The 14,235-nt window shown below is 41.2% G+C and overlaps 1 protein-coding gene across 1 annotated transcript; it reads left to right on the top strand.

The window, feature by feature from the left end:
* Positions 1 to 9,408: 9,408 nt before the first annotated feature.
* On the top strand, positions 9,409 to 13,665 carry CCN2 (cellular communication network factor 2). Its single transcript, XM_082251333.1, has 5 exons — positions 9,409 to 9,656; positions 9,905 to 10,124; positions 10,339 to 10,590; positions 11,480 to 11,691; positions 12,375 to 13,665. The coding sequence occupies exons 1-5, from the start codon at positions 9,606 to 9,608 to the stop codon at positions 12,669 to 12,671; spliced, it is 1,032 nt and encodes a 343-aa protein (XP_082107459.1). The 5' UTR covers positions 9,409 to 9,605; the 3' UTR covers positions 12,672 to 13,665.
* Positions 13,666 to 14,235: the final 570 nt, after the last annotated feature.

Below are 14,235 nucleotides of genomic sequence, written 5' to 3'. Positions count from 1 at the left end.
TGCATTTGTATTAATAAAGTGATTTTGTATCTTTTATATGTAGCACCCTACAGGTAGGTGCTAGGTAAATGTATAGTGGGCCTTGTCTGCCTAACAGCAGGGCCATCAATTATTTTGGTAGGGTGTCATGGTTTCCAGGTGTGTCTGCTGAAGGGGGAGTCTCCCCACTGGCTCTGTGAGAGGCTTCTCATAGGGCAGTAGAGAAACCCAATCAGGGATACATTCAGGCTTGTAACTACCCCAGAAGGCAGATTCTGCAGCAGAGGATTCTGGGAGTGGGTATAAGTTTGAGAGAGAACATAACTCATTGTCTTTGGCGGGAAGCAGAGTCCCAGGAGGGAGGGGACGGCTGTCTCTCCTCCTGTCGGAGGAGGTGGATGTCTCGGGTGCTACCTGAGAATCCAGAGAGTGCTGAGTTGAGCTGAGGGGGATCCGGTGTGCCGAGAATCAGCAGAGAGCGAGAGGGGTCTAGTCCCAGGAAAGCCTACACAGGTCGTGAGTACTGAGAATTGCCCCTGGGGGTCTGCCTAGAGTCAGTGGGGACCACTCCAGAGAAGGTTCTAGGATCCAAGTGTCAGCTAGCTGTAAAGGGGGTACCTAGTCAGAGGACCCTGAAGTGATAGAGGGGGTACCTAGGTTGAGGACCCTGAAGTGGTAAAGGGGGCGCCTGCGGTTGGGCCCTGAAAAGTTAATGCACAGTGTGAGTGCATCAGTTGAGAGTTGCAGCCATACAGGAATACACAGCAAGCTACCTCAAGCCAGTGCAAGGCTGGAGAGAGTAGTCAGTGACTTTGCAGTGCAAGTAGTGTCAGATATTCAAGGTTCTACAGTCCTGGATATGCTAGACTTAAGTCGGGGTTCCAGCACAGCTTTCAGAGATACAGTGTGTTCAAAGCGTTAGTAAGCGTTGGCTAGCATCAGCTGGCGTTAAGACAGCGATAACGGGCATTTGGCTACAAAAGTCCCAGAATTGTACATAGTTGATAAAAGGATTATCCCACTCATTCCCTTCTCCCATCCTCTAAAACTACAATAAAACAACCAAACAAAGATGCCGGAGTTGTCATTGTGTCAGTTCTCACACCCAGGGCCGCAGCTCACATGGGCTGGAGCAGTAACCGGTAACAATGGCAGACCCACCTCAGGCCGCAGGCCTGGAAACCTTGCTACATATATATACAATATGATCTTTTTATCCCTTTATTTGACTACTCAATCGCTCAATTTGTGGCCATTAAAGCCCCCTTTTTCAGAGGTACTCCTCTCCCCCCCCCCTCCTTTTTCCATTATATTTGGGATGTTGGCCTAAGTTTCAGTTGATCCCACCTTCACTCTGTTCTTCATATTCCTTGGATGTCATGCATGAGTATACAGATAAAAAAAACTTCTGACTTTTCTGATATGCAAACTTTTGCTAAGTTCATGACTCAAAGTATTGAAGCCAGTGGATTTGTGTAATAGCTAGGCAACTAGTTTCCTTAGAAAGTCAGCAAAGGCAGCGCCCACTGGAAAGTTTATTTTAGGTATACAGTATAGAACTGTTACATTTGGATGTTACTCATTTCCAACTTTTTCCACTTTGTTTTTCAGTACAGAAAAGGAGAATCAAAAAAAAAAAAAAAAATAGCTCACTGGAACAAAATACAGAGTTTCTTTCTAGACATTGTGAAAAGCTTAAAACCAGCTAGAAATAGTACCTGGTTCAGCAAGTGTCTGGGCTATCACAGAGATAAATAGCACACTGTGCAAATCTCCATATAGGGCCAGACTTCCTCCGTCTGTGCATTGCGTACAGCTTTTGGCTAAAGTCTTACATTCCTTAGGTATGTTTCTCTGGGAGCTTTTGATTTCCGTTTTGAGGGCTGGCACAGACCTTCAATTGCTCTAATAAGAAAATGTCTGTGACTGAAAGCTGAAAATGTGCAAGATTCCTTCTTTAAGTACACAAACACTTCTAGTCTAGCCACTTTCCTGTAGTTTGTCCAGTTTTTTCAGTACAGTATGTCTGATACCTGATCAAATGACTTTGAAAACGCAGGAAAAAACTTAAAGGGAAGGAATGCAGTAAGATCTCCACCTGTACAATTTACAAGACCCGACTCAACTCGCTGCTGCAATTGAAGCAGATGTAAGCTTACTGTATATATCTGTGTAAATATACATGTGCTGCCAACTGAGCTAAATTCCTTCTTTTACCAGAAAAAAAATATGCGCTTGTGAAGGAATTCTTTATATAAACACCTGCATGAAAGTCAGGAACACAAGACCTTAACTCTTTATTGTGTCTCTTATACAACATCTTGAACCTCGTATTAATATAGCCTTGGTTTCCTTATATGGTTTAAGCCCTGCAGTGGAAAAAGCACATTTTACTGTGAACACACCCTAAAATAACTTCATACAAATGGAACGGGTAATCCTTTACAGAAGGCTATTAAATGCCTAGCCCAGCATAATTGTCTGTTTTTCTAATTGCAAAAGTCTGCGCAAAGAATGTTGGGTTCATTTTGTAGGTGCCTAATTACTGTGCATTAATTATGACATCTTCGGGAATGGAATAACTGAAGGCATTGTATTTTACAGAACTGAAAGCTTTACTGAACGTTTCCCATATGCATACTGTATATACAGTATATGTAACAAACCTACGACCATTTGGTGAGATTGAGAAAAAAAAAGGGGGGGGAAGGTATGTCTGAAGAAAATGTATGTTCTTGCATTGACTTCTTCATATGACTGACTGTCCATGTCATAGGATTGTCAACGGTCATTACTATATTAGAAAATGGAAAGCATCAATTGTCAAAATATAGTATGTCAGAACATCCTAACTCCCATGATGTCAGAATATAGTATTTAAGAGGATGTCCCTTCCGAAATGACATATGAATCTGCCCATTAGTCATCAAAAGAGATTGGGTTGTGGTGTTCTTTCTGGGGGTATGATAGATGCTTGGGAGTCAAAGGTTGGTGCATGTTAAGCCCCGTACACACGATAAGAAATTCGGCCGGGAAATTTCGTCCGACGACCGATCTGCCGATTTTCGGCTTGTTAGTATGGTGCTTCCGACAACCCGACTCCGACTTTTCGGCCAAAAAAATTCTGGTGTGCAGGCTATATAATTTTTGTCGTCCGTCAACACACGTCCGATTTTCGTATCATTAGTCCAGATTTCGACGGGTAAAAATCTTATGAGCAAGACTAGGCATGCTCAGAGATGAAAGAACACTAAGAAAGCAATCCAACACGTGACATCACTTCTAAAATAGAATTCTGTCGTACAGGAGAATTCGTGTGCAGTATAGAGCACATTCCAACCAACAGACAGCACTCTAGACAAAAGACGGATGACCGGTCGGCGGAAATTAGTTGCGGCTTTAGTCTCAGCCTTGTATGAGGCTTTAGTCTCAGCCTTGTAGTGGCCTGCAGTTTGAACTTGTTAGCCCCCGTTCACACTAAGGCGACCTGTGAGGCGACCTGGTCGCCTCACAGGTCGCCGCAGGTCGCCTCCCATAGGGAAGCTGCGGACCCGTTCTAATAGGAGCGACACAAGTCGCTCCGACTTAGAAAAAGGGTCCGGAGCTTCTTTGGGGTGACCAGGAGGCGACCGCCATAGACTTCAATGTTATGAAGTCCGTGGCGGCCGCTCCGAGGTCGCGGCGCGCTGCTCGCACCGCGATCTCGGAGGTCGCCCCGGGAAGTAGAGTCGCGTGTATGTGAACCGGCGCTTAAGCCACAAGTATTTGTCAATCCTTGAGCTTGTTAAGACACAAGTAATTGTCAATCCTTGAAGGTTGTTGTTGTTTTTTTCAGGTCATCAGTTTTGTTACATTCATCCAGGATGGGTTGGAGAAGTGTAGCGTGCAGCTGGTACATGTCCCTAGAAGGGGACAGTGTACTGGAGGGTTGTCATAAGGTTAATATGTGTGTATACATGTGGGATGTAAAATAATAAAATATGAGGAGGGTCTGCAGGGTGGCTGGAAATACTATGGAAGAATAATGAAAATTCTTATAGAATAATAATGCTGGATAATTCTTCGACCCCAGCTGAAAATGAGTAGCTGTGTTGAACATGGATGAAATGTTTCTCCTTTCTGGCTTCACAGAAGTGGCAGTAGTGGGGAGAATGCTCAACTTTTATAGCACAGTGTGGGTGGCTGCTGATGGGGATTGCAGATACAAGTGCTATTTAAAGCACTGATGTAATCCTCGAGTCTTCAGTGTATCCGGTGTCAGCCTCAGGGAGCCTGTCCCTGCATATCACCAAGCACCAAACATCTGTACAGGGATGCACAATCATGACATCACACCATAGAGATTTTATTCTGCCTAACTGGATTACTAACAGTTCCTGCCCATGGCTATGCCCCTCTGATGCATTTCACTCCTATTGGGCTTAATCAAAAAAGCCCAAAATAGATGAAATGCATCAAAACGTGAAGGCCATAGATGGGGACCATCAGTAAGCCAGTTAAGCAGAATAAAATATCTATGGTGCAAAGTCATCAGTGTGCAACCCTGTTTGTATGTTGGTTGTGGATAGGATTATATGGTATATTATGGGTTATATTGTGCTTGTTCCCATGATGTAATAAATGGTCTGGTGTAAAGTGTCCCACTGAAACAAGGTGCCACATGCACTCCTGACATCATGGTCCAATAATCATTTTACCTTTACCATTAAAATATGGAGCTAACCTACATGCAGTATAATTCAAACCCCATTCATAGTTACAATTATCTCTGTTATATGTCTATAAATGGAAAGAATAGAATGAAGTACCCACGCTATGGACTATTTTAAAGATCAGATATATAAAGCTGTTGCCTCCTCTAAACAGCTACCTGGGTAGATGTTAATATGTATATTAGAGAAAATTGGTGCATGTGGCTCTGCTTGTGCTGGATCTATTACAATACTTAGCGTATATATGCACTAATGTATATATGCCCTTGGTGGGGAGAGTTTTCCGGTGAGTGCGGCACATATGGGGGAGACACCAGCATGAATATTTTATGAAAGCACATTTTTGGATTTCTTGATTTTATGTGTATATCATATTTGAGGACTGTCGTTATACAGGGTGCAAGCACTTTTTTGCACTGAGTCACTTATTACACTAAGTCACTATTAAAGTTGTATTAGAAATATTCTATTGTACATTGCACTTTATCACTGACTCACTAACATTGATATATTGGGTTTTGTGATATGTCTCAAACTATTGATTTGTGTATAGGTTTGGGTGCATATATACACTAAGTATTGGGTGCCAAACTGGCGGCCCTCCAGCGAACTACAAGTCCCATCATGCCTCTGCCTGTGAAGATATGCTTGTAACTGTCAGCCTTGCAATGCCTCATGGGACTTGTAGTTCCGCAACAGCTGGAGGGCTGCCAGTTTGACACCTGATCCAGCAGAAGCAGCGCTACATCCACCGATTTTCATATGTCTATAAATGTCTATAAAGTGTAGTAGAATGTACATGGTGCATGTGCCTTTTTTTGAACCAGAAAGAATCAAGTCCTCAGCAATTGGGTGGATTTAACAATGCATTATGGCTGAGGTCAGCAAATGAGTGAATGAACATGCCATGACGCAAGAGTGAATGTCGCTAGAAGCATGATTACACCTTCTTACACATACATTACCAACTTATATAACAACGATGTATTTCCCTGGAACAGTACATGTGTTCATGTATAGAATAAAGATCTATATATGAAAATATAGAGAGGAGACACAAAAAAAATAATATATATATATATATATATATATATATATATATATATGTATATATGTATATATATATATATTATATATACATACACACACGCTGTATAAACGTTGTCCTTGTCCAAGTTCATGCTGGATTACCAAAGGAATTTAAGAGAGCATTTTTAGAATTCTTTACCTACGTAGCACTAGTAACACTTTTGTGTCATTTTTCGAAAAACGACTCTGGATACGCAATTTCACTTCCGCTGGTAACAACTCCTTTTTAAATGTTTTTTTTTTTTTTTTTTTTTAAACGTACTGCTTTTTTAGTATTTTGATACTTATCAATTTTTAATCAAATGTACATTTGTCTGTTATTTTTTTTTTTTTTTTTTTTATGAGGACACAGAGCATCAAGTTGTGTGTACTAACAAAAAGAAAGTATAATAGTGTTCTTCCCTATTCTACTTCCTTCTGACAGGGAACAGCTGTTGATCAATCAATGGCCTGCAGCTACTTACCAGGGACATTCCAGCATGACTGCTGGATGACATCATACCTATTAACAGATATTAGCAAAGCTGCTGGGTATGTGCTCTTGTATTCTCCTCCTTACACACATCCTACCCGCGATTTTATTTATAGAAAACTATGTGAGTTGTAACCTTCGGTGTGCTGGAGACATCTCTACAGCAAAGCTAGGCCAGCTTCCAGGGTTACCGAGGCAACCAGAGCCTGCCAACAGGTGGATGTGCATCCATTACCTCATTGCACCCAGTGTATATATAGATGAGTGCCGTGTGTACTGGGGAAGACAAGTTAGGTCATCGTTGTATGTCTCAGAAACTATTGTAGTTGTTTCTATTTTCTGTTGTCATGTAATGCGTCCCAAAATACTATGGAAGAAGTATAGGAAACGATTGCCAAAAGATAGATGGGCATTCGAGCTGTGCAGAGATGTGGGGCATTTCTGTATGAGAGCCCATTCATACTTGTCTTATCCTGTGCGTTGCATGGGCTAATGCGCATTGCGTCACGTGTGATTTTGTGTTGCGATAAGGGTTCATTTGCATGAGCTTTGCTCTCTGATGAGCGATCTGCATTCACAGAACATTTGACAGGCGTTGAGGAGATAATGTATTGCCTTCTTGCCACCTGCTTTAACCCCTTCAAGCCTGCACTAGCGCACGCGGCTGTGGGAAGCTTGCAGAGTGTTCCCATTCACTTAAATGGGTTGTGGCCAACGGGTGTTATGCCCACCAAAAGTCACAGGGGTATAATTCCTGGTATAATGCCTGGATTCTGTGGTTCATGGCAGCAGCATGTGTACACCCCCGCTAGCTGCCTCTCCAGCTAAAGGGGGTAGCGGTTTGTGGGCAGTAGAAGTTTAGATCAACTATGGTGTTTTACTGCCCTTCAACCTGTTAAAAAAAAAAAAAAGAATAACAAATGTCTCATACTTACCTGCTCTGTGCAGTGGTTTTGCACAGAAGAGGCCCGATCCTCCAGGGCTATTTTACCGAATGATAGTGACCCAACCCCAGCCAAGCATTAGTCCCAATTCCCATGTGCATCCCGCTGCCGAACTTAGCAGGTGTCAAACGCCTGTTGGCCCTGTCTCTGCTGTCAGGAAACTTGGGCCGTAGAGGGGGAGCCCACAACTGCAGGAATGCCTGTCCACCTCCACGGGAACAGGCACACACAGGACAGTCGAGTCTGACTCCCGTCTGCGTGTGTGTTCACCAGACACAGCCGCCGAACTTGGAAACTGTCTATAGCCTGGCACTGCTGTACCAATAAATATAGCCTTATAGATAATTTGAATTTTTATTCTCATGGGTGATTGTGTAGGTAGGGGCCCCAGTGCACTGCATTGCCCGGGGCCCTTTAATGCTCTTAGGGTGGCACTGCGATCCTTTTCTTCTTGGGTCCCCTGCCTGTGCTCCTCGCCCCTCCCTGATGCCAAGTGCCCCCCAGAGCAAGCAGCTTGCTACGGAGGCACCCAAACAGGCTCCATCCCAAGCCACTGCTTTGTGTGTCCAATCACACAAGGAGGGTGACTTCTCCTCATTGACTCACTGGCTGCGATTGACAGTAGCAAGAGACCAAGGCTCCCGCTGCTTTCTTAGCCAATAAGGTGAAAGACACCCGGTGGAGCAACTGCTCTCGTGCACATCACTGGATCACGATGGGGCTCAGGCAAGTATTGGGGCAGGGGGAGGGCTGCTGCACACTGAAGGTTTTTTACCTTCATACATAGAATGCATGAAGGTAAAAAACCTTGAGCCTTCACAACCACTTACCCTATGGCAGTCAACAAATTAATTAATTAATTAACCACATTAGCCCTGCTCACATTGCTGCTACTGCAGCAATATGGCTAGATATCGTCTAGCGACGTAGACCTACGTCGCTGGACTCCGCCCCTTGTGGGCGGCGTGGGCGCACCGCCGGAGGCTCGCTCCCGCTGTTTTCAGTCACAGCGGGAGTCGGGCCAGGGGAGGAGCGGCGGTGATCACCGCCGCTCTTCCCTGATCGTCGGGGAATCGAGTGTGGAGATCCTAAATGACAGGCAGGGTCAGATTGCAGGATTCAGCATAGCTCTTTTTTTTGTTTATAGAGCATGATCAAAAAATCGCACAAAGAAAGCTCTGTTTGTGGGAAAAAAAGGACGTCAAATTCGTTTGGGTACAGCGTTGCATGACATGACTGTCCGTTAAAGTCACGCAGTGCTGAATCGCAAAATAGACCCTGGTCAGGAAGGGGGTAAAATCTTCCGGGGCTTAAGTGGTTAAACACAACACACCACAAAGCACAATAGTGCCTTACAAAACATGTGCTTTGGGACTGCATTGCCCTAGTGCATTCAAGTGAAAGTGAATATAAATGCATATAACACGTGTTAACATCCATTGCACCCATCACAGCGCAAAAGTGCGTCTCGGACCCAAAAGAGTTTGTTCAAATCTGAGACTTATTAACATAATATTGGATAAATATTATCAGGGATGTTGCCTATATATGTTAATCATTGTTATTTACTATTCAAATGCTTCAGTGATGAAAGCGATTATAATAAAATCCAAGCAAAACAAACCAACTAAAAAGGCATGTTATACATGCTATGCATTTCATAACATTAACATTACATACGTTTCAAAGACATTTTTTCCGTTCATCAAAAATAATACATTTGATTTTTTTTTTTTTTTAAATGTCATTCTTTTCCTGTAGCCGTCCCTCCCGCTCCGTGTAGGTTGCTTATGAAACGAGGAAGAATGTATTTTTATATTGTGGTTACATTTTTGCCATGAGGTGTCCTAACATGATTATTGTAACATGAAAGCGGTATGGTAAACGCCGTCTGGAACAGAGGTTAGCTGTAAAAAAAACAAGGCTGAAGCCTCCTTTTCATATAAAATTATAGAGTGGAAATTGTATAAAAGCAAGGAGAAAATCCTATTTGATGGTGAGGATACAGCGCCTTTTTTGTGCTGTGGAGTGTGCCAGTTTTTTCAGACAGGAGGAATGTGGAATGTCAAGGGGTCAGGATCAATCCGGTGTGAGCTGATGGGGCAGGAAGGTTGGGAGGAATGCTAGGAATGTCCCTGCTTGTGTAGGACTCCATTCAGCTCATTGGCGAGTCTCAGCATCCAGCAGGATATAAAAGAGCAGCAGCTCGCTGATAGACTCACACAACAACTCTTCCAGAACCTGAGAGAGGAACAAACTCAACAAACAGGGGCAAAGGAAAGAGGCTTTCAGACTTTCAACACAAAACTAACTTGAGAGAAAACTGCAAGAAACTACACGAGATCGACTTGAGATCTAGAGAACGCAAACGGCGGAAGATTTTCTTTTGATTTGCAAGAAAACTGAACCATGTCTTTCGGAAAAGTGACAGCTGTACTCCTCTTGACTGTGCTCTGCTGGGTAAGTTGAACTGCCAGTGGCTTCTATAGAGATTATAAGGTTATATTATGTAGTTTTATATGCTAGGGCTCTACTTTTACATATTAAATATGAACAAGTGTGTGATTCTGTTATTAGGATTCAATTTTCTTTGTCTTTAATAAGTTGTGAGTAGCTAAAACAACCTTTCATTTTGATATTCTGATAGATTGACCATGCTAGATGAGGATACAAAACAGCCTGCTTACTTCTATTTATCATCCTTACAGGTATCTGATGCCCAAGACTGCAGTGGAGAATGTCAGTGCCCACAGAAGGTACCAGAATGTTCACCTGGGGTTAGCCTTGTCCAGGATGGATGTGGATGCTGTAAAGTGTGTGCCAAGCAATTGGGCGAACTCTGCACTGAGAAAGACGTCTGTGACCCACACAAAGGACTGTTTTGTGACTTCGGCTCCAGAATCAACAGGAAAATTGGAGTCTGCACTGGTAAGTGTCCTTAGCAGAACCTTAAAATAGTTTGGTCAGCAAGAGCAGTTGTAAAATGAAAAACTAAACTCCTTATGTAGTATGTGAATATGGTAAAGTTAGCATTACATCTCTATATTATTTATCAGTAGCAAGCAATGTTAATAGTAGAATATCATATTTATGCTTAATTATTTACCCATGAATCCTAAATCATGTTTTATCTTCATTTTAGCCAGGGAAGGTGCCCCCTGTGTGTTTGGAGGCATGGTCTACAGAAGTGGAGAGTCTTTCCAAAGCAGCTGCAAGTACCAATGCACATGCTTAGATGGAGGCGTTGGCTGCGTGCCACTCTGCAGCATGGATGTCCGTCTTCCCAGCCCTGACTGCCCATACCCAAGAAGGGTGAAACTGCCTGGCAAGTGCTGCGAAGAATGGGTCTGTGATCAGATTGTGGAGAAAACCATGGTTGGACCTGCTCTGCCTGGTAAGTTGTAATACCTATACTACATTTTTACATCTAATGAAAATGTCTTAGTTATTATTACTAGCAAATAAAACAGTAATAGGCTCTAAAAAAAATGAACAAAAAAAAGTACACCATTACAGTAGTTTTGTCTGCTTTTAATAATTGTATCTTAAACATAGTTACATAGGGGTTGATTTACTAAAATTGGGGAGTGCAAAATCAAATGCAGCTCTTACATAGGGGTTGATTTATTAAAACTGGGGAGTGCAAAATCTGATGCAGCTCTTACATAGGGGTTGATTTACTAAAATTGGGGAGTGCAAAATCTGATGCAGCTCTTACATAGGGGTTGATTTACTAAAACTGGGGAGTGCAAAATCAGATGCAGCTCTTACATAGGGGTTGATTTACTAAAATTGGGGAGTGCAAAATCTGATGCAGCTCTTACATAGGGGTTGATTTACTAAAAGTGGGGAGTGCAAAATCTGATGCAGTTCTTACATAGGGGTTGATTTACTAAAAGTGGGGAGTGCAAAATCTGATGCAGCTCTTACATAGGGGTTGATTTACTAAAACTGGGGAGTGCAAAATCTGATGCAGCTCAGCATAGAAACCAATCAGCTTCTAGTTTTGTTTTGTTGTCAAAGTTTAAGTGAACAATTTGAAGTTAGAAGCTGATTGGCTACCTTGCACAGCTGCACCAGATTTTGCACTCTCCAGTAAATAAACCCCATAGTTACATAGTTGGTAGGGTTCAATAAAGACATCGGTTCATCTAACAGAAGCCATAAACATAAGAGTCTGTTACTATAACTAATAAGGCTATGCTTGATTATGTTTTAAGACTTTTCCTCCACAGCGTTATCATCATGATATCTTATGTGTTGTTATTTTTTTTTCTTTGCAGCTTTCAGAATGGAAGAGACATACGGTCCTGATCCATCTCTGATGCGTGCCAACTGCCTGGTACAGACCACTGAATGGAGTGCTTGCTCAAAGACCTGTGGCATGGGCATCTCTACACGCGTTACCAATGACAATGAGCACTGCAGACTGGAGAAACAGAACCGACTTTGTATGGTTAGACCTTGTGAGGCCGACCTTGAGGAAAACATTAAGGTGAATATCAGTGTTTTAGACCACAACTTTTACAGCTGCACTACAACGTTCTATTATAGTCTACCTTCTTAGAAATGTAACCATTATATGTAAATGGTAGGGTAAATAAACTGGCTTACATACTAAGATAAAATACAAAATACAGAGTATAGTAACCCAAAAACTCAGAAAGTCTAGTATATTAGTCTATAGTAGTCTAGTATAGTAACCCAAAAAGTCAGAACCCATCTTTCATTTATCTGAATACTGGAAACTGAACTCAGGTTGTTATGGTAAACTTTACGTACCATGAAAACAGTTTGCACTGCCCCAGGGCCGTCTTTAATATGGATTGGACCCTGGGCAAACATTTTCTCTGGCCCTCCCAAATCCACGTATTAACTATTTGCAGGCAGTGGGGGCTCAAAGGGCTGCTGCTTTGGGCCCCCCAACTATGATTGGACCCAGGGCAGCTGCCCCTTTTGCCCTGTGTTAAAGACGGCCCTGCACTGCCCTATTATATAAACCAAAAAAAAAAAAATACTACATGTATAATATTACATTTATCAAATTATATTATGTAAAAATCATCTGTTAATTCGATTTCATTAGCCCCATGCATGTCCATGAAAATGTAAGCTTGAGTAAAAAAAAAAAAAAAAAAACAGCGTGTCTAACATATGGTACTTTTTTCTCCAATACAGAAAGGAAAGAAGTGCATCCGTACTCCAAAAATCTCCAAACCAGTCAAGTTCGAGTTTTCTGGCTGCACAAGTGTGAAAACCTACAGAGCCAAGTTTTGTGGGGTCTGTACAGATGGTCGTTGCTGTACCCCTCATAGAACAGCCACCCTCCCAGTAGAGTTCAAGTGTCCTGATGGTGAGGTCATGAAGAAGAAGATGATGTTCATCAAAACATGTGCATGTCATTACAACTGCCCTGGAGACAATGACATCTTCGAATCCATGTACTACAGGAAAATGTACGGGGACATGGCATAGATCCAGAGAACCACGCCAAAAGACTGTTTCACTTGAAATGACTTTTGCATCTCATTGCTAAACGTAACGTTGTAGCACAAGAACGTATTTATGTCTGTTTTGAATGAAAGTCTTTCTTTTTAAGACTTGATCGTTGAATGACACCAGCCATTGGTTTGAAGAAAGGAAGACGAACCAGGCCTCCTTAGCTCTGCTGGGTGCAATGTAATGTTGCTGTACATCCACTGTCATAAGGCAGTATTCACTGAGTATAAGTGATGTTGTGTTTTGCACCCAGTAATGCAACTGGAAAATAAAAGCTCTTACTATTTTTATATACAGTATTCATGAAATGGATGGCACCATTTCAGTGACAGCTGGAATTTATATTCCAGCCAAAGCATGGTGTCAAAACAGTTGTCCTTGTAGGACAACTTATTTTTTTTTTTAGCAAACCCTAAGAAAAAAAAAAAAAATGTAACATGGAATGGAAACTATGTTTGATACAAGACTGGAAAGTTTACATCATGCTATACCGCATGCTGTAATCTTGCTTTTTATAGTTGTACATAATGTATATATATTTTTGTACAGTTATCTAAATTAACTTAAATTTGTTTTATGATCCTGTTCTTCATTTTTATATTGCTTAAATATTTTGATATCCTGTTTTTTTTTTTATTATATTGTCGATCCCTGATAAAGTACTTTTTAATACTCGTCTGAACCAATGTTCAGAGTAGGAAATAGATTATCACGTGAAAATTGTAAACAGTTACCAGTGGTGTTGATTGTACTATAGAGTTTCATACCATTTAAGCTTTAATATCCAATTGCTGTTCAAATTGAAAATGTTTATGATTTTCACTAAGATAATCTGTTTTTTTTTTTTTTTTTACCTTGATCATGACTGTACTTTTGTTTTCAACATTTTTATTTGTTGAGAAGTGTGACCAAAAGGTACATGTTTGCACTTTTCTAGATGAAAAATAAAATACTTTATTTTTTTATACAATCCATGTGTGTTTCTCTTCTCGATCCCTTCAAGGTGTCTAGACTTTGTTGAAATGAGTTCAGAAAAAACATAGAAGGGTTTCACATACGGCTCTTGGCAGAGAAAACAGGAAAACATTGTTTGTGGCACAGTGAACTGTGAAGTCTTTGATGTCTCCATGACTTATAATAGAATCATTACACTTCACATACACAGAGTGATTAGAGTGTATCTAAAGCCAAAACAAGTTTTACTTTGTTTTGGATATAGCAGAGAATGGTGAAAACCCCTCCCAAACCAATTGGAAGAAAAATATATTTCCAATATATTTAGGGAAAAATGTTTAGAAATATATTGAATATGGCCAAAATTGTAGCATTTCAAATATATTTCCAATATATTTATAGAAAAATGTTTAGAAATGTATTGAATATGGCCAAAATTGTAGCATTTCAAATATATTTCCAATATATTTGGGGGAAAAAATGAATTTTTTATAAAATATATTTTAAATATATTTTTCTTCCATGTGGGTTGTGTTTTTTTGTCTGTGTCCCATTGGGGAGGTTTCCCTTCATATCCAGTTCTTAA

The sequence above is a fragment of the Pelophylax lessonae genome (genome assembly GCF_965119305.1).
Source record: "Pelophylax lessonae genome assembly, chromosome: 3".
Classification (NCBI taxonomy): domain Eukaryota; kingdom Metazoa; phylum Chordata; class Amphibia; order Anura; family Ranidae; genus Pelophylax; species Pelophylax lessonae.
The sequence above is the reverse complement of the archived record's forward strand: the minus strand, read 5'-3'. Positions and strand labels throughout refer to the sequence as shown.

Coding starts and splice junctions, on each gene's coding strand:
- CCN2 (XM_082251333.1), top strand. CDS start 9,606: ATGTCTTTCGGAAAAGTGACAGCTGTACTCCTCTTGACTGTGCTCTGC. Junction 10,125..10,338: donor GAAAATTGGAGTCTGCACTG/GTAAGTGTCCTT, acceptor TCTTCATTTTAG/CCAGGGAAGGTGCCCCCTGT. Junction 10,591..11,479: donor GGTTGGACCTGCTCTGCCTG/GTAAGTTGTAAT, acceptor TTTTCTTTGCAG/CTTTCAGAATGGAAGAGACA.